The 21,121-nt window shown below is 41.5% G+C and overlaps 2 protein-coding genes across 2 annotated transcripts in view; one reads left to right on the top strand and one right to left on the bottom strand.

The window, feature by feature from the left end:
- T265_01810 (hypothetical protein) overlaps positions 1 to 21,121 on the bottom strand; it is a gene marked incomplete at both ends in the record, with an annotated part of 128,794 nt that overhangs the window by 59,850 nt on the left and 47,823 nt on the right. The window lies entirely within an intron of this gene.
- T265_01812 (hypothetical protein) lies at positions 11,167 to 17,799 on the top strand (the record flags this gene model as incomplete). The annotated part of the gene is made up of 3 exons (XM_009165922.1): positions 11,167 to 11,270; positions 11,956 to 12,178; positions 17,677 to 17,799. 3 exons carry the CDS (start codon positions 11,167 to 11,169, stop codon positions 17,797 to 17,799), a joined length of 450 nt encoding a protein of 149 aa, XP_009164186.1.

Here is a 21,121-nt window from a genome sequence, read left to right as displayed (position 1 = left end):
ATATATATATATATACCAAAATACCACCCATTTAAGTCAGCCAACTGACAAGGTCATTGAAAAATTCCACTGAAATCTTCAATTCAGCTAGTTTTATCATCCGCTCTTTTGGGCAAAGCAACCGAAGACAATAATAAGGGTGTGTTTCTATGTGATACTTTATTCTTAGAACGTTTCATACTGGGAAACCGTCCATGTTTCCCACTAAAGCATGATGTCATCCTGTAATCGATTGTTGCGTGGGGTAATACTCGGGTTTTTATGCAGCCCACTAAATTCGAATGAGTAAAACTATACCATCGTCCAACTGGCTAAATGGTCACGTATTTTCCATTTTGGGTATACCGAGCAGACTGACGCGAGTGGATGTCATATGGTGAAATTAATGTTCAAGTGTAATCGCAATGTATTGAGTGACGGACTCGACTGTTTTTTGTCATTACAAACGGCAAACATTTACTCACAGCAGCTGAGCATCCGTACAATCTACTAATGTGTTCATTTCCGTAATGATTCCGCCTCCACTAGTGTGCAATGCATCGTTCGTCAAAACGAGTTTGAGTAGCTAACTGCGGTATTCGGGAGTTCGTATTTACATCAAACTCGTTTGAACCATCCTCCTTCTGCCCCAGTGTGATTACTCTGGTCCGTGTGCACCAAATGAAGGCAGCATTAGACTCGAGGTTCGTAATCATTCGAGCCCATCAGGGCCCGGTCTGTCGAGATTTGGACACCGAAAATCTGATATGACACAAATCTGTCAGCACACACCATATGCACCTGAGTTATCCGGTCTAGACAGGCAAAAACACTCACACTTGGGCAATAACACTGTTACTAATTGCGGGAACTAACAACCCTAACAGCAGCGCAGTGAATGCATGCGGCATGTGGTTCTTTGCAATAAGAGAAAACGTTACCCGAAATTCTCCGATATCAAATACTGATAAATTTATGTACAAATAAAACTTACGGAATTACTGTCCTTATTTACTGAATTCGGAGCACTTCCTGACCCTTGGTAGAACTTATCACAGTCATTCCTAAGTTTGAAAAGGTGTAATATGAACATAGAAAATACCAGCGTATTCACGTGACAAGGAAAAACGATAATCCATGACAAAGACTTTTCTGGATATAAGTCTATTCTTTTTTTATTACACTTATGAACGGCTTGATGAGTTGGGACGGCCAGGTGATTACCAATCAATTATTGGATTTCGGAGACACATGGGTCGGTCACATCCATTTAGTCAACTACCCGTTCATGCTACTTTAGTCTCCGAAGTGACTTGCCACCTAGACGGAAGAATGATGCAGCAACTAATAATCAAGATAGAGTAGTTTTCCTAGGGGAGACACTTTAAGTGGAAACATAACCCTCGAAGAGACAACTCTGTAGGGCACAAAAAACACCTACTCTCCCGAATGAAAAAAGCCTTTTGGAAATAAAGATGAACCGTTCTCTAGTACCTTAATATCGACTGATTAAGCTAATGATTCCAAAATTAGACTACCCGGCAGAACATGTGCCCTGAAGTTCACCATGCTCTCCTTGAAATGCTGGTTGTTCTTTGTGAATACAGGCGCTTCCACATACCATGTCTGGATAATCAAATCGGTGGAATTATTTGTGAGCATGCATGTTGGATAATGCAGTCTGGCCATTCGTGAGGTAAACAAAGGAGCTCGAATTCCTCGTGGTAATGCCGAAAACAAACTCAACTGGCAAGACCGAAGCTGCAGCGTTGTAGTGCAGTGCACTACGCACGATTGTGTGTGTTTTGACGACTCACTGTGCCGACTATTCGATCCGGCCGATTCATAGAAAAGACTCGAGTCCCTGCCTCACTAGGCTTCATCACTGGTTTCACGATACAGTAACATCCGTATTTCACGTTCAACTACCAGTATAGCAACTATACGATACTTGCTGTCCAATCTAGCCGCCAGGACTTAGGACACTGGAATGCAACAGACACCCTTATCCAGCTGATTAGATGATATATGAAGGATTGTGAGTAATTGACAGGGAACAAGCATTTTCACTCTCAAAGGTTCAACGGTGTGACCGTTAGCCGGAACGAGTGGAAAACTGCGCTGAGGTTTACCGAAGAAACAGGGTTGTTCTCCTGAGTTAATTTTCTGGTGGAACGACTCACTGTCCTATCACTATCATTACAGAATACATAAAAGTCGGTGTTGACACTGCCTTGCGACGACTTTACTTGCATAATCACTAATTTTGATTAATTAATCAACCAATTAATTCATCTAATCACTTGCTTCACTTAATCATACTTTTAGCCCTAAATTAAACAGAAGTGACAACGTTTGGTGGGACGTCCCGGTGCTAGCCTACCACAGGAATTATGTGATTCCTTGAATTTCAGGAGCTCGATCTAGACATAAGCTGGTAGCGCGAACTTCAATGATATCGACATGCCACGATTTCTTGCAATGTCTTCATCCATGCGCATGGAAGCCACAGGGATGCAGTTCTGGGAGGCGGACAGCCCAACAACACGCAAATTCTTCTTAATCTTGTCCGAACCCCTCCGCAATGTCATGTAGAGATTGTGAAAAGATTTACTATGGGTGACATTTACCTCAGTCTGTTTAGTTACAAGAACAGGCGGACTAAATCTAGCACGCTAAAGTCTGAAAAGATTGTTCACATTTTGTAACTTTCATTCAGGTTTATTACTGGTGGCAAAATTTTACTTCGAATGCAGTTTTTAATAAATCAATGTTTAAAACACTGTGAATGACCTTCGCCTCGATCGAAAATAAATGAGATAATCAAGGCTGAAGGAAAAAGGGTTGACATGCGGTAAAGCATTAGGGGCTTCTGAAAAAGGAAGCGTAGGTACTGTCTGTATCACGTGACGCACAACATCGAGCTTGCTAGCCTTTGAGGATTTACAATAATCTTGGAACTGTTTTCGTGAAAGTCGCAAAGTTTGAATATAAAAATAAAAAAATGAATCTCGAAAAGTTCCCTGGATTTGAAACCATTTTTGGAGACTTCCAAAGTCCTCCTGGTGTTATCCGTATCAAACTATCTCGAAATCGACGCGTAGTTAGCTCACCACACCCGCGTGGGAACATCTCATCAACTTGACCTCGTATGTGCAGTTCCTGTGAAATATGATCATCCGATAAATGATGCCACACTGACAAGTGAATTGGCTGAATATGCGCGTCCAATAACGATCTGGATTTCCTGGAAGGTATGTACAATTTTTTCGTTTGTGGTTCCATATATCTTAAGAATTTAAAAAATTTCATGGGTTAACTAATGTCAGTAGTTGCGGGTTGTGTTATGAACAGCTCTTATTGGTTGTTGATCAGATGGCTGTTGATCTATTCGCCGAGCTTGACCATTGGCTTGCAAACGTTTCGTCACAATACGAGGAGACATCATCGGTGCGCAGTTGGGTGGGTACTTTTTCCCTGCCCGCGTGCGCTTATATAGCATTCGAATGCTACCTGTTTTTCCCTGAAGTGATTGGCTACTTGAAGCGTAACGAATTTGGTCGACTTATTGTTCCATTCGTGATCTTTGTTGCGTTGTGGTCTGCGTTCCTTTGTGTTGATTGGCTATCCCAAAGCCTGTTATTTTTAGTAGCCTGTTCCCTCTAGGCTTGATTTGCATTGCTTTGTGGTCTGACATTCTCGAGTTTGATTGGTTGCATTTGCCGCCCTATTTCCTCCACCTTGGCGGTTAGTGTCCCTGCGTCCGCCGGTTGGTTTGGTGGTTTCGTTGGGCGCCTCCTCCAATCCAGTTGATCTGTCCGTTTGATTGATGCTTTCCTGCTTCACTTATGAGTTCCTCGTCTGGTTACTTTTTCAGCAATAAGCTCTGTGGTTTTGGCGTTCTGTTGCTCCTAGTGGCTGGTAAATAGGATCAATTTCGATATATTTGTTGATGGCTTCTTCTGTGGAGTACCTTGCTTCCATAAATTCACGTTCTTTTTTGTTCTTGCTTGAGCCAGCATCCGAACGCTGCTCCAGTCGAACTCGTGTCCTTCCTGATCTTTGTGTGCGGAGACTATGGAGAATTGATTGGGTCTTTTAGTGGCGAGCTTGTGATCATGCATTCCGGTGAACAGCTTTCTTCCTGTTTGTCCTACATTCCGTTTGTCTTTCAGCAAGTTCTCCTTCATCAAGTTTTTGGTCATTCAGTTTGAGTGGAATAAGGGCTATCACATTGTCCTTGGCCATATCACTTCGAATTATGTAGTCAGTGCCTAGTGGAAATGTGTTCACAACTTACCAATCTATCCGTATATCAGGTGATACGGGTTGGGTCGTGAGCTAAGAACGCTCAAGTCTCTCCTGAAGCCGTACCGGGAGATGAGTTGATTTTTCAATAAAAATAATGTAGGTGGAATAGTCGTTACAAACTACTGCGGTCCACGTAAGCAGCTATCCATGAATAGCTACAGGGTTTACTTTGGTCTGCGAATTAGATATTATAACCCCGACTTGGTTCTTTTTTTTAAATAACCTCTACAGAAACCTAGATAGATGAAAGGCGTATTCACTGCAAGTGACTTGGAGTCTTCTCACAGGGAAGTTTGTCGGGATATGACCTACCCCGCCATCCTGAAATCCAATCACAACCCATTTGATCTTTGGTTACAAAAAATTTGCGAAACGACAGCGACCCAATCAAATTAAACTTGAAGTAACAAACCGCCTGTGCAGCGGATCAGGTTTCAAATGTGATTAGAGCGCTCTGTCGGAGCGTGCGCATGTTTGCTTCTCCGTGAGTGTTGGAACACGATGCTTTGTTTACCGAGTCACGTAGTGTCAGATGTCTTTAGCACTGAAGATTACTTTGATGGATTTTTCAAGGGAACCGATTCAAACCTGCCGGAAAATTTGGGTCCCGAAGATTATTCCAGAAGTATTCTCTATTGCTACCTTCCCAACTGTATGTGCAATCAGTATTTTTTTCTGACATTTCATAGAAAGCGGTCTAATAACGAAATGAAATGATCGTCGCTTTGGAATGATGACGGAAAAACAATTGCTGGGTTTAGGAAGCGCGTCGCGATTTGTTAGGAGTCTTGCTAATCGGGATTGGGCGAAATGTTTCCAATATTTTTTTGTTTGCTCTCACCCCTCATACTTACCAAATGTACAGATTCATGCCATGTCTGGCTTGATAATGAAGTTAGAAACAATTTCAACGATTCACTGGTAGCCAATTTTTCTAACAGCTCTCTAGACGGACGTGCTAAACCAAGTAAAAAGTCCACTTGACTTCAAATAAATCGTGGGTAAAAGTCCGGTCAGTTGGCGATAAATATTAGGTTTGGAAGTGAGATTTCTGAACCTATAGAGCATCCAACTTAATCCTGTTTTATCCATGCGATGACAGAATGAAAGAGACAATACATTTTTGACCGACACTATCCACAGGTACGAGAGCATTGAAGCTATTTAGAACTGCCCACACTGGATGCTGAAATTGGAAATGTGTTATTCACTAAGTAAGTACGACCCTGTTTTTTCGAACGGATTAGTTTAGTTGACCGTTCTTTGCCAGTGAAATAGAATTTTCATCGTTGGCTACCTGGTATCACTTTAAAATACACCACAGATACCCAGAGAAAAGGAGTGCCAAAAAAGTAATGCAAACCGACTATGGACAGGGCGCTGGATTGTAGGTTCGTCAGCACGGACTGAATTTGACGGCACAGATTGTGGCCAAGACATATGTGGTAGAGCATCTCCAGTCCTATGCTACGATTTAGTGTCCTCCTTTGTAACCTTCTACTCAGTTACTGGATATCCATCTCATCCTCCTTTGCTCTTTCGAAGTCCGGATGGCGTGGCTCATGATCATCCCTCAACAGTTCTTGTTGCTGGATACAATTTCATCTTGTTGTTACTCTCTCTTTAACTGCACAATGGTTTCTACTCGACAACGCTGCTTTCGGAACATCCCCGAAGACGAATGCACCAATAACAAACATGCTTTGGTGCAGTTTGCTTTGTAAGCTAACAAAAATAAGTAACTTGGAGGGTCTTAGACACTTTTAGTCGTTTTAATTAGTGCATGAAAACCAATGTAATTCAAGCTATAGAAATTCATCCTCTGATTTCATAGCGTAAGTGCCTACTGGTGAGGATGAACATACCAGAAAATGTAGAACGTTTGGTAACCTAAAGTGCATCCAGCAAACAGTCCACTGGCAAATTCATAAACTGTATCCTCAAGCACGATTTTTTAGTTTGTGTGGACTGTTCATGGATGTTCAGATGTGAATCTTTGTATTTCCTTTCCACATTTCAAAATCAAGGCGAAAACAATTATAGTCACTGACCTGTAAGCAATTTACTGCTAACAGAAACTCATTAGTGAAAGTACCTGATCTCGAGTATTTCGCGAGCTCTATATACATTAAAATTGAAGAACTTCAAAACTGAATTGGTTTAATTCGAGTTTCTAACAGTCCACTAGAAGTCTCCGATCTTTGGCGTCGACAGGAATGAGATCATTAGGCAGCGATATGCCACTGAGATGGTCACGTGATCTACGTGGTTCACTGAGATATGAATTTTCGAACCACTGAATGATGGAAGGCCAAATCGAGTGATTGCACCTAGGAAACAAAAATGACCCCATAGTCTGGATACCACATATGGTCACGGAGACTGAGAAGGGGAAGTAAGCATCAGCTTAAACGAGGCATATATAACTCACTGAGGCTGCCGAGTGGTTTGCTGCAAGCAATATATTAGTTCGGTTAGTCAAGTAGACCAGGCTGAATGGACCATTGACCGGGTGTTGCCGTGATTACATGAGAAAACTCACAGAAAAGGTAACCCAAACTACAGGGAACAATTCAGCTACAACAGGAAATGGAATAGTGACATCATGATCGTATCCTCAGTTTTTTTCGAGCTAAATGTGAACAGAAATGCCTGAGAACTGATAGTCCATTGTGTTTCCTAAAAACATTCCGCCTACTTGAGTACTTTTGCAAGACCCCAGTCATTGAATGAAATGCTTAGCCGAGTGTCCAAATAAAATACATAAATACAGAATACTAATAAAACGTTGTGTCATGTACAGAGTGGATAAAAATCTAAATAAATCACACAAGGAAATGTCTTTCATGTGGAACCCAATGTGATGTGAATAGATCTCAAAGGCACCTTTATTGGGTTTTATGGGGTTTTATTGCAATTGGAGATGATGTCCTTGAATCTTTGACCGTCAAGGGTGTATTCAGGTGGGCTTCCAGTCAGTGTATAGTAGCAATACACAGGCGTGCTTCGCTGGGTATGAACCAAGCAAACTTTGTTATTAGTGCTATGTGAGCAATATTTCTACTGATCCTGCTTTCTGCTTATTCCCATTCCAATTTTTGATATTTTACTTCTGGTGTCTCCCGCATGGACCCAAAAATCATTCTAACTGAAGCCTGATATCATTGTTATCCAGTCGCTTTGCCTGAAGTCAGTCACTATATGTACATATGAGGTCCCACTGAAGGAATCCTGAACAGTCAAGCACACATACACACCCATGGTGGGGTTAGTTATTCTTCCGAGTTGTTGTACCTTCATGAGAAGTCTGATGGCTTCTCCAATGCGAAAGAATCTCTGACCCGAGCCGAACAGTTTCTCCTGAAATTCCTTGAAGAAATTTGCTTTTTTCGGCATTGTTCGCTACTGCGAAGCAGTTGCAAAATAGTGCGAAGCTAAGTTTATTTAGTTGCCATTTCTTAGGTAGTCCGGACGGAAACCAGCGTTCTAACATATAGTTCTGTAATTGGTGCTAATTTATATCGGAAAGCCGAGAATTACCGCTTAAGTTAGTTTATTTAGTTGCCATTTCTTAGGTAGTCCGGGCGGAGACCAGCGTTCTAACATATCGTTCTGTAATTGGTGCTAATTTATATTGGAAAGCCAAGAATTACCGCCAAACTTTAGGGATGAAATCTCCAGTGAAAATTCCTGAATCTCCTTGTACTGCCGACATCAAAGAGGCTTACTCTGCTCATACGGTAATGGGTTCACAGAGTAATGTCCAGAGTATCTTACTTGTACAAGCTGGATTTTCGAGGCAGGAGCTTAAGTTGACCTCTCCTCCAGCTCAAATTCGTATGAGTGAAGACATACCAAATCAGTGAGCCATATTCATTAGTTGTTGACCGAGTGGTACATATAAGCGTGAACAAAACAGCTTCTCTGTGCTATTGAAAGTTTTAGTCCTTCTAACCACAATGATGTTTCCCTTTTGGAGCACATTTCTTACTCTACCTTACTCACACATTTATGGTGTTCGCTGAAAATGTGTCCATGGAAGCCTTAGTTATGGTCGTCTTGCGGTGGCAAACACATCAGTTCACACTGAATAACCAGATTCTTCATCAAATATTCTACGCACAAGCCATATAATTTTAGGTACAGAAGACCATCTGAAATGCTAAGCAAAGCTTAATCATTCCCTCTGCTTGTAATTCGCAAATGAATCATCGCAGTTCACCCTCCAAATACTTTTCTTACTTTCCTGTGCTGGTCTGTATTTCCCAGTTTTGATCATTTTAGTGAAAACCCAAGTATCTTGCACGTTAACGATAGACTGGTAAGTGAACCTCGGTCATTTGACTCACTGCTAGCCATATAAACAATGAATTAGTTTAGCCAGTCGATGGAACCTGCGTCGAGGGTCTCCAGCAAAGAATTTCTTCAATCATTATCTGGCCACTCACATGATCCGCGGTGAGTCGTAGATACCCAAAACAACATTCCTGTGCTGTTCTGACCTTACAGAATATCCCGGCTGCTGTTTCGCTCTTTCATACCAAACTTTTTCTATCCTGGGAATTACCCCGCTTCCCTGACTTTCTCCTCTAAACATGCTACAGTGATGTTCTCCTGTCGATTTCAAGCAAATGTGCAGGTCGCTTACAGGTGTTACAAAAACTGAGTCACAAAAGTGAACTTTTGGTAAATTTTTGATCAACTAGCATTCACCCATGGTGGTCTTGCCTGCCCAAACGTACGGTAAATGATTCTTCAGGTCTATAAATATTCGGTTCGCCCCAAAACCAACCCTGTTGTAAAAAACAGAGGTGTAATTATTTCGTGCAGTGAACCATTTCACAGACAATCTTGTGACTAAAAGGAGGACATCCATGAGATCATTTATCTCAAAAAACCTCTCCTCAGGGAAAAGAAATTGCTTTAACTACCAGCCTGTTCTCTTAATGTTTTCAATGGGCTCACGAACGTCTCATCATATTTCCGATTTTCTCTTAAGTGTGACAGGACACAGAGATTTCTCTTACTCCAAAACTGAGAACAATCCTTACGAAGTGAAAGACCTCAGTGTTTCGAAATATTCATATTGTGGGATATCTCTTTTGTGGCTTAAGCCTCCCAGGATCTGACGAAGGCGTTCTGAAGGAAGCGATGACACAAAAAATCAGATGGCTACATCTCTTTCATACATTTAAACAAGACCTTAGCACGTCCCATCTCCAACTATTCAAATACAGCTGCATAATGCTGGTGCAACGAAGCGGAAACATACTGACATTAAGATGGCTAACTGATCATGGATGTTGGTTATGTCGAACCACAGAGTTTCAACCTCATCAGCTATGCCAGTGGCCAGAAAGATATTTTATATATGGAGGACCTGCTTCTACCTCAGTATTTTGAGCTCAGCTGTTTTGCGCAAAAATCTATCTAGCAAGCAAACAGACACTTTTGCTTCGAACCCTGAGGAACAAATTCCAGCCAAGTGTCCTGCTTGGATGCGGAATATACATTTCGTCAGTACCACACAGATAAAAAGGTATGTTGTGCTAGTTTCGTTGTCAATCTATCAAATATGTTGAGTGTGGTCTTACTCTCAGGCTCAAGATTTGGAACTTAGATTCCAAACATAGCTCCTGTAAACGGTGTCAACTCTTCGAAACATTACACGAGCACAGGGTAAAGGCCGGCTTGTTTGGTGGTCTGTAACGCCTATAAAACGTGTGTCCGAAAGAGAGTTAATGCAACACGAAACCGTAGAACTGTAACCGACAGCACAGTTTGTGAAAAGTGTGTTCTTACCATGCTACCGCGGTGTGTTCACTGTTCATTAATGCAATCAGTGACGTGGAATAAGTGACTCGACTGCAAACTAACTGATGCGAGATAGAACTCGAGTTGTTGTTTGAATGAACCTCCTAATACTTGTGCTCTTAAACTGAGTGCGCATTTAGATGACGCCGATAAACGTTCCTTTTCTCCGGTATCCGCTTCCAGTGCACTGTTTTAGGTCCAGTTTCATTAGGAGTTTATTCTGTCAAATGTTGCGATGAGTCCCTATTGACTTAATCTTCACCACGACGTTCAAATATTCCGCTGACTAGTCAAAAGTTACCTTGAACGGGGCAACTCAAATGAATTTTTTGTCAATGTGCAATAGACCCAGGCAATGAAAACAACAAGTCCGGCTACAAACGCGTTCCACGTTGCAGGACTACACTAATAGATTTTTTTTTCATTTTTTACTGCTCGCGTTGGGCAAACAAAGTGTAGTTATTTCGGATACTGCTATCAATATTCGATGAACAACATTGAGTAGCTTAGAGTGTACCTTTTCTGCCCAAGCATCTCAGTGTTCATTCTACCAACATCAACAACGCCAAAAACACTACGATTGTAGTTTGGTCGCGAGAGCAGTCACCTGCCGCTTTGGCATTTCACGTTAAGAAAACCTTATGGATTCTTCACAAAATTCTCCAGATTATTGAACACAAATATTGTAGTGTACACATGGGACAGGACATCCAGTCACCTTTGTGTTTATTTCTAATGTCCGTTAAGCAAAAGTTCTAAGAGCTCGAAAATCTTGAGACACAGAGACAAGCTTTCGTTGAGAAAAATATCTCGTCAATTTGAAAACTCCCGTTAGAGAAGACTGAGATATTGGTTTTTGGCTGTACGATAATAATAAAAAGACATTTACGCCTAGCTTCTAAAGAAGGGAGAGACGGCGATCTACGGAGCTACATATTTATAAAGTGAGCATATGTTAGCCTTGAACTGCACCCGGCTGAAGACAACTCCTCTAATACAGTCACATATACGGAGCTGACCAATCAGATGTGATGAGGATCCCTCAGTTAGCTGAAATTACGGATGACAAGGGCGTCTAATCTGAGAGCTGACCGGAATAATTTATTCCTTCCAAGTAAAACCGCAAACAACAATTGCGCATCGGAGAAGAAGGAGCTTGGAGCAACGTACAAATGACTTTAATGTCCTAATTGCATCGAAAATATTAAGCTTATTTTACCCGGTCTTAGGTCGTACGCACACATCTATGGCACATAGATTTACCGAAAACATAATTGATTGTCAGAGCGCTTTCATCCAGATTCGCTTCAGCAAGTGGTTTGTCTAACATAATCTGCCTAAATCAACTACCTGGATTACCATACGGCTGGTGCACAGTTTTCTCACGATGTTTGACCATTCCGTGTCTGCTGGTCGCCTAACTGATAACTTGTAGCTTGCTTTTCTGACCAAACCGGAATTCGAGGGTTACGCTATCTGGGCTGAGATGCTTTACGCTTCATCGGCTTTCATATTTTGCGTTTAGGATAGTTCAGTTTCTAAGACACGAAGTACTAACCAAAAGTCCCGTGGTTTGAATCTAGCCTCATCACTGACCGCTCCTGTGGGCGACCCGGGAGAACCTTAGGCTTCGGGCTTCCATCTGGTGGTGTGGTAGATTTCCATCGAAATGATGTTACAGCTGGACGAATATTATTATTATAGGATGGTTTCTCAACCTTGTGCCTCAGATGTCTTATTATTTACCTGGCTTCAAAATGAAGCTAGCAGGTAGAGCAATGGCCGATTTTTCTAGTCGGATGAAAGCGTTCATTGATACATTGCATTTTTATTATTCTCATTATTTTTGAGAGACTTGTCAGTATATTCCACTGAGAAAGACTGCAACTTGTTTCATTTATTGCCATTTACTTTTTGGACGAGGGTGACCGATAAACTGTTGTACTCTAACCTTCAAGCGAATCCCGTCTTTGTCTTCACTGTTACGTGGGTTCGGAGAAAAATCCCATTGATCGATCGGTCTATGCCGCTTTTCACTTTTAAGGATAAACATGAACAAAATGGTTTCGGTCTAGTGAGCAAACATTTTTCAGTCATGCATGAAGCGAAATAACCAGCGTAGCTGATAGATCAAAAATGTTACAAACATGCAAGGAGGATCTACACATCTATTTTCTTTACGAGGTTACAGATGCACAACACAAACTTTGTATGTATCGTTATATCAGCATTTTCCACAGGTTATCCACCCAACAAGGTTGTATGTTTCTTCGTTTTAAGACTAAGTGTCGCTTGGTGCTCATTTATTACCGATATTGGCAGCATCAGCTGAATCAACCTTACAACAGTCCGCCTGTATACCAGTTAAAAGCTTTTAGGGTTTGCTCACAAAGCATCAAAACTCAGAGGCAGATCTCGCAGTACCGTCTTATTTAAGCGCTTCAAAATATTTCCCTCATCGTGGACAGGCATCACTTAACTACCCCAAAACGCAATGTGATTTCACTGCTTGTTCTTAGGACTTTTATTTTCGCACAGTGAGTTAAACGTGACTCAAATTCATATCACATAGAAATTTATTTGAAAATGTAACTTTTCAGCAGTAACTGTCCCTTAAAGTTGATAGTTTTGCCCGTTTTTATTGACATCAATTATCAATAGAGTTAAAACAATAATTCGGTTACGATGACTGCTCTAGAAAGGTTCCCAAATTTATAGGTTCTGGTGAATACACACGGGTAAAACTTTGTGAACGGCAGTCCAAAGAAAGTTACTGCGCAGCTAAAGCAATCGCATATTTCTTGCTTGGCTGCCGCAATTTTAGTGAGGCTAATTTCATACTGGTCTCATTAGGAACTTAAGCAGAAGGAGAGGTAAGCTGGGATATGATCGACTGCGTGATAGAAATCTTCAACACTTTAGTTGAGGTAATAAATCCACCTTAGTTCTACGTCTTTGTAAGACTTCCCGGCTGTGGCCCCACACACCGATGAGGTCGTTCATCTGGATGGTTTGAAATCCGATCGGAATCTAATGAGAAATGCGTTTTTAATCCAACCCCAATGAATATCAAACTTTTGCCGTCGGGTAGACCACCCCCTTACTCAGCCTGCTAGTGCACAATACCAGAACAAATCAGCCTCTTGCAAAATAACACTTCTAGCATTTTCTTGGTTTGGAAACCAGATACGTGATCTTGTATACTAAAGATGAACGTGTGTATTCTGGTCAAATCAAGGATAGTGCCTCATCTCCTTAGGCTTTTGTCGATCAATGAGGTCGAAATATCCAGTATTTGGTACACCAGATAGCAAACGGTTGATAAAGACATTTCGTTGACTAGTCGATAACGGAAGAATGTACTTTTTGGTTAACTGTGAGAGAACTACATATTCGGCGGTAATGAATGAAATTTGGCCATTACTTACAAAAGCAATGCACGGTTCTTGAACAACGGACAGTTCAAAATGCTGAGTTAGTAATTAGGTTTTGTTAAAGAGTGTTTTTTTTTCGAAAAAAAAAACGATCAGTATACTGCATGACATGTTTAGTTAAAAGTGTTGTTTTTAGTTGCTTGTGTTTGGTTCAAGTGTGACGAGAACATTGTCATCCAGTGTTTAGTTCTACCTGCTGTCCTCACTACAAACTAAGAAATCTCTCAGACGTGAGAAATCCTGTTTGTCCTGTGAACCATGCATCTGAACGTCGTCACGTAAGAGACGCCACTGAGAGTGAGGTGCGTAGTGTGCTTGAAAATCAGCCCTCGTTTATCACCCACTCCTGATGGTTCAAGTGTGACGAGAACATTGTCATCCAGTGTTTAGTTCTACTGCTGTCCTCACTACAAACTAAGAAATCTCTCAGACGTGAGAAATCCTGTTTGTCCTGTGAACCATGCATCTGAACGTCGTCACGTAAGAGACGCCACTGAGAGTGAGGTGCGTAGTGCGCTTGAAAATCAGCCCTCGTTTATCACACAGCCACTCCTGACTGGGTTGCATAATGTTGAGCTGCTAGTCGATAAATCATGTGTCCAAGTAAGTTCACAGATTGTTGTGATGCACAATACTGATCAAATTCAGTAACGACGAACCAACTGCACAGGGATACCTGACTATACAAATTTGACAGCAAGATCTTTTGTACGCACCACATTAGGCATGAACTCTGATATCATGTGGTGTACGGGAAGTATATTTGGCGCACAAAACCAACAAACGTCGTACAGATTAGTCGTAAATATCAGCTGGCATTTCGGTTGGTGCGGCACTTCGCCGATCTGGCGACCAAACTTAGAAAAAGCAAAAGGGATTCCGGACAAATCCTTGTACAAAAATAAATACTGCTTATGAAGGAACAGCATTGACATTCGTCACACGATTGTGGGCATACCTGCTCTACTGCAAACGAAGTGATTCCACACTAACCATTGCAAATGGAATGTATTGAAAAATACATACTCGCTTATTCATGTGTGGGCTCTGAAGAATTCGGTAACCGTGTTTGATCGTGGATCAGAGTGGCTTATAGTTGAAACGATCAATTGTTTTGCGCGACTGCAGATGGGTACCTTTGTGACAAAGAGTGCCGGACCTGTCTCCTATCCCGATTACATCTGTTTTGCGCGACTGCAGATGGGTACCTTTGTGACAAAGAGTGCCGGACCTGTCTCCTATCCACGATTACATCGATAAGTCTATTCGATTAAAACACAAAAAAATATGGATTACCTCGAATAAATACCAAATCAGACGATGAGTAAAACTTCCATTGGAGAACGCTTTGCTCGAGCAGCCAATTAACATGTGGTCAGTCGATGTGTTTTCCGTAATCGAAATGCCAGCTGATACTACAACTCACCAGCCCTTTGAGACCGAACGCTTTAGTCTCCTTCTACTAGCATGGAAGGTACGGATTTGAATTATCCCAAATGTTGGTGAGGATAAAACAGCCGATTATTTACAGTAAGGATATAAAAGCTGTACGCAACTTCTGGGATTTTCGAAATAGATTCGCTTCATTTACAGGAGGTAAATAGTGAAAACATACTGATCTTATATTATTTGGAAACGTTCAGGCAAAAGCACGCACGGCAAAATCGTACGCAAACAAACACAAGGGGTATAGTGACCTATGTAGGTGGAATAACAACAGCCTAACGCACACAGCAGTCTTCCTCGAAGCCTGCTTCGACAAGTATGTTTTTTAGTTAATATCAGGGTAGCCTAGCTAAGCGTAGAATTTATAGGCGAGGATTTTCTCTGAACTGGACTAATTTTTACGATGCTAGCTACTTTAATCTCTCTCAAGCCAAAAAGCTCCTCAATGTGAAGCAGCTTTGAACGTTCTTCGTAACCCAGAATAAAAAAAGATCAACAAGATGGATCAGCTGTTCATCAGGCGCGCAATATCTGGGCGTTTGCTTCCACCATCTAGTGTCGCGTTACTGCACTTCGTAACATGGCTTTAAGTACTCATCTCCTCATAAAACATCACGAAATAAGTGAAACGCACCCAACTATAGTGTTCACCAAAAAAGGAGCGGTCCCAGCTGGTGGAAACTGCCAGTTCTTCCGGTATTGTAGCCGTTTTGTTCGTACTATATATCATATCTAGATTTGATTGCCAAGGATTGGTTTCGACAATTCACAGATCAGCAAATGTCTACACTGTGGACGCCAGCAAATCACAACACATCTAGAACTACTTTGAAGCATTATACAAACAATATTTCAAAAAACCATCGGCTCCCTTTGGATTATTTTCTTGCCTTCGTGGTAATGCACTTCTCCCAGCAACGTGCACTCACACATTATAAATCGGCTAAAATACCGGAAATTTCGTAGCAACTCTGAGTGTAAATATATCATATTCTGCTTGCAGTGGGTGCCACTGAGTAACGGTTCATATATTGTTCTGTGCACTGTGTGAATGGACAGTCTAATATGCAGTTGGGAGAAGACGTTAGCCGTTTGAAAATCGAAGCGTTATTATCGGGATTCTCACCCAGATTAGCTTCTACATTCCGCCAGCCGGACACAGGTTTTCCATCAAACTGTGCTGATCACCAGTCGAGAGGTGTCTACACCACTCCTGTTCAGGCTAGATCGATGAAGTCCTAGTTATTCGGATTATGGTTCTCGTCTGTTATACAGGACATGGTTGTAGTTGAACACTGTACGCGCGGCGTATTGCTTCATGTTCAGGGATGTATTACTGGTTTGTCCTTTTCCACTTTGTCATCATTTATTTCCCAGAATATGTCCAGCTGTACTAATTAATCTATTGCCGGAAAACTCTATCAAACTACAGGAAAATACCAAACGATATAATTCTTTGTCTGCAGATGGGGTAGCTTCGAATCCACTTACAAATATGTAGTCATCTAGAATTTACTAGGCTTCTCTACCGCATGAAACATTTCAGGAGAGTAACAAGTATTATCGGAGACAATTTGCACACTTTCATCATGGAGGTCGAGGCAAGATAACGGTTAGATTTTAAGATGGGTAAACACCCCTATACTAGCAAAATTAGAGCGACCAATGCGCTTCAAACCTCAGATCTGGCTGAGCTAAGGTATTTAGGCTATGGGCATGATTCACTAATCTAGATTTCAGCTCAGTTGCCTTCAACAGCCGATGGGATATAAGAGTCATATGTTTCTTCTAGCAACTTGTCTCTCCTTGTTACGATGATGAGTATGAAAAGATGGTATTGCTCTCTTGTCATGATTTTGATAAATGCTTGATGTATCAAATTCAGTTTGTATTCGCACGTGCGTTCGTTTGTGCGCACGATAAAGATGTAGTGGTTATCGTAGTGAGATGCGTTGCACGCAGAAGCCTACTTTTCTCGTGTTAGAAGAAATAAATGATAAAATTAATAGCAGAGAGCTACGTGATATCGGCTGTCTCACAAATTAGAACATCGTGAAAAACTCGTGCCTAACTCGTTGCAGCAGGTTTCCCTTCAGCTTCGGCCGTTTTGTTGCCAAAGTGGCTAATCAGCCTACGCTGTGTGAATCACATAAACATTTCGGAATGATATCCTCTTAGAGGATACACTTTTATATCAGCATGGTCATCGGTAGCATGACACCAGTGTTCAACGCTCACACTTAGCTGCCTTATTACCATACTTTGTTCAAAATGCTTATTGTGAACAAAAGAGTAAAGTGATAGCTTGCTACAAACATTCCGAAACGCCTACATTTCTAGACACACATTCGGTAACCCCCTGACTGAAACTGAGGAATAAACGCCAGTGATACTAATCGCAGTTTCCAACCATTCACAGCGGGTGTCACACAGACCACATCCTGGGAGGTTAGTTATGGCAACAGCATCCAGACTTTCATAATCCCTTTCATAACCTTCTGTCAGTTCAGTGGTTGACCATCTCTCTGCCTTCACCTTGACTGGGGCACGGAACAGGGCAATCTCGTTTATAGAAGGTGATGTGGGATACGAAACTTGACCTCCTCAGTTTATGGTTTTGAAAACATTATTCGACTGAAGTCCCCTCTGCACAATCGAACACTCGTTCTTCAGTTGGCTTGATTAAGGTTAGCCAACACGTCTCATGAGTTACGTATCTGAGGCAACGGTTGTCGGAGACCTGACGGGGACTCAGCTCTGCTGCCCGAAGAGGTTACGCTTCACCAGCATATATCAACACGGCCCCTTCTCGTAAACAAGAAAACAATGTATGGACGTAATACACTACTCGTATGGTTGTCCAAAGCTGTTTGAAAGCCCACGAACGGTTTCGCCCTTCTTGGGGCTTATCATGTAGGCGCAATCTCCGATTTTCCGTCAACCCTACTATTTTTTTAATTGAAGTCAAGTTGCAGTAAATTAGTGAAATACACTAATTTACCTACCAGTTCGGTTTTGACGGGAGACTGGTCTGGAACCCAGCCCGCTTTTTGGATAAACGCGAAGCATCCGAGTAATTTAAAAAACTGTACAGACATTCAACAAACAAGGAAGATCTACGTGTTGCTTCAGTTCAAGGGTGGTCGAGTTGACACTGCTAAAAGCCCTATTGTGCCTTAAAAAATCTGTTTATACTGCAGTCCACCTACATCTCACATTGACCACAAAAGTATTTGCTGAGCAAATACATCAACTGAGGTTGTATAATCTAACTGCCCTTTACGGCTTTCACGAGTTCCCCTACATCCAACGAGGTGGTTACATCGGCAGTACAAGGAGATCCTTAGCTTAACCTGCGGTACAATACAGTCCAGAGTACGTTATTCAGATATTGTTAGGAAAACTATCGGGTGAGATGTCAAATTACAATCCTGCTTCGTCAGCAACCAGACGTTGGGTACCGTGTTGGGTACCGACCATCTGTTTGACCCCGTCAACCACAATGTCTTAGTTGTTAGCATGCGCTGCTGATCAAATCAAATAAGCTGGGATTATTTGATCAGATGACTTGCAAAAATCAATGTCTGTTCAGTGCTCTTTAACTCTATATTCATATAACCTGCATGATTTAGTTCTCTACCTGAGAATGTGAAAGGATAATGTAGCCAGTTAGCTCAAATAAGATGGATAACTGGGATATTGTGTCCCATAAGTGTCAATATTTATGGGGTGTGCATTGGCCTAACGCAAAAATGAATACAGACTCAATCAAAAACCTATTTCTGACATACTGTTCTTGGTGACCGACCAATGCACAGCGGCCTGTTCATATTAGTGCGGTAAAATTCAGACGGAACTTTGAGGTTACAACTAGCCCCGTTCGGACTGAAGTTAGCTCTTAGGTAAGGTGTGAAATTGCTTGCCCCGAATCTCTGTGTTTCTGAACCAGCATGAGGATCTCGACCACTGCTGCCTCATCATCATAACCTCAAGTCTCGTACTTTCTTTGGTTGGCATGAAAGCTATGCACCGAAAAGTTGTTACAGCTGAATGGTTATTAGTAATAGTAGTAGTAGTATATTTGGTCCGGTAGAGTAGTTGTTACTACCACACTGTCAGGCAAAACTTTTGAATATTCTTTCCCGAAGCATTCGATCAATCATTTATCATCGATTTTGGTTCATCGTGTCATATGCAAGCACTATTGAAAATAGAGCGAGTGAATATGTCTGGGCCAATGAATCAAATGTGACCGATATTCACCTGTCTCTCGAAACTCAACCAGTGATCAAGGTGTTCGAAATTACCAGAGTGAATTCGACCCTGGCTATCCTGGTCCAACACGCTCTTGTTTTGTAGGACGCGGTGTGGTTGAGTTCACTGTAATCGGTGTTAGAACGATCGAAAGAGGTGTATAAAGGCCTCCCGCTTTGATATCCGGAGTACCGTAATTTAATAGCCAAGAACAAGTAGCATGATGAGCCCGAACTAAACCTTCAGCGAGGAGGTCAAACTAACTTCACAGCCAGAAGTTGGTTTGTTTCGTGCTTGAACGTGCTATCCATCTATCTGGTTAAACAAGCGATTGCCACCCTTTTGGGCATTTCCCTGGCCATTTAGGCAAGTCGCTTTAGCCGAGTTACCGAAATAAACTTTGGAATGTTAAGTCAGATCATGCCATCTCACAATATCATATCTGGGATATTCCTGATGACATGTAATGAAGGTTTGAAGACAATGGTGCGAGTGTACAGTTATTAACAGAGAGGATCAGGCGGACCCACCAATCAGAAGACCAACATCTAAACAAGGATTAGTTTTTAGTTGACATTCTGAATTGGGATTTGATATCAAGCAGATTTTAAAACTAAATTCACGCACGTTAATAAACAATGACAAATTGCTCAGTTGCTCAATAAAACCGGATTCGGGTTTCAGATCACTCACACAGGTATCCTGTTATCAATCTGTGGTTTTATGTAGGCCTTTTGGTGAACTACGGATCCTCAAAAGTGAAGTCGGTGATCTACATAGTAAACACCGATTAGTCGAAACAGTTTTGCCAGTCATTAAATATATCTACTGAGAAGCAAAACCATATCTTTCTTAATGTGCAAAAAAACAATGGCGCCAACCTAAGTCATATGAATCAGTTAAGAAAATCGGTTCTGTTAACTAGGTAGAATAGCACTCAACAATTTGACTTAAAAAGGGCGTGGCCTGCTATTCAGTATTCACTATTGATGTTATCTGTAACTGACATTTGTTGCGGTATACTGGTTAGAGATCCTCACTGAAAACGGCACAGAAAGGAAAGTATTGTTCGGCAGAATTGAGCTAGCTATCGTGCTAAGTCGGAGGAAAAATAAATTACTTGTTTAAAGTTCTGACGGACAAAACGTGCCGTTTCATTGTTAATGAAAGCAGAAGCAGAGTCTGTTCTAGCCTTTCTTTCGGTTAATACGTTTGAGATTTTCACTCCATAACGATCGAGATACTGAATCATGGAATACGACGGATTTCGTGGTTGTGTGAGGCATGTGGCCCACTAACCTGAATGAATGTTGGTCATAATGCGGTAATTGGAGCCATTTGGCGGATATTGTCAATTAAAGCATTAAAGGCTAGGGCTTAAACGATATAAGAGTTGCGTTCTTCACAGATCCACTTAATCAACAACTGTGTGTATAAGAGATGAGAAATATTATTATCTATTCGGAAAACAATATTCATAAGTTGGCTAAAATGTTTCATACATGATTTGTTTCATCCTTCCTGTTATTCATCACGTGGGCGAGTTTCGGTCAAACGGTGTTCTGCTTTAGCCCAAGCTTTACGCTGATTTGGTTCTAATGCAAAATTCAAATAACTCTCTGCTGAATTTCAAGTTCATAATTTTCCCCAACTGAATTCCATGTGCAAAAAACGTCTAGTTTTTTATTTGTTGTGGTACACGAAATAATGCGGTATTGTTTCTTGAAACAACTCATTACTCCAGCCATGCAAACGAGTGTATTCCACCAGTAAGGAAATTCAATTTAGCAGAGCCGGGCGACTGAAACAAAGTTAGACCTCTGTTGCGCCTTTTTCAGGCCAAAAGTTAGAGCTGCACATATGCATGCAAATGTATATATATA

This window comes from Opisthorchis viverrini, assembly GCF_000715545.1.
Source record: "Opisthorchis viverrini unplaced genomic scaffold opera_v5_20, whole genome shotgun sequence".
NCBI lineage: Eukaryota > Metazoa > Platyhelminthes > Trematoda > Opisthorchiida > Opisthorchiidae > Opisthorchis > Opisthorchis viverrini.
Note: the sequence above shows the minus strand (reverse complement) of the source record. Positions and strands in the feature narration are given on the sequence as shown.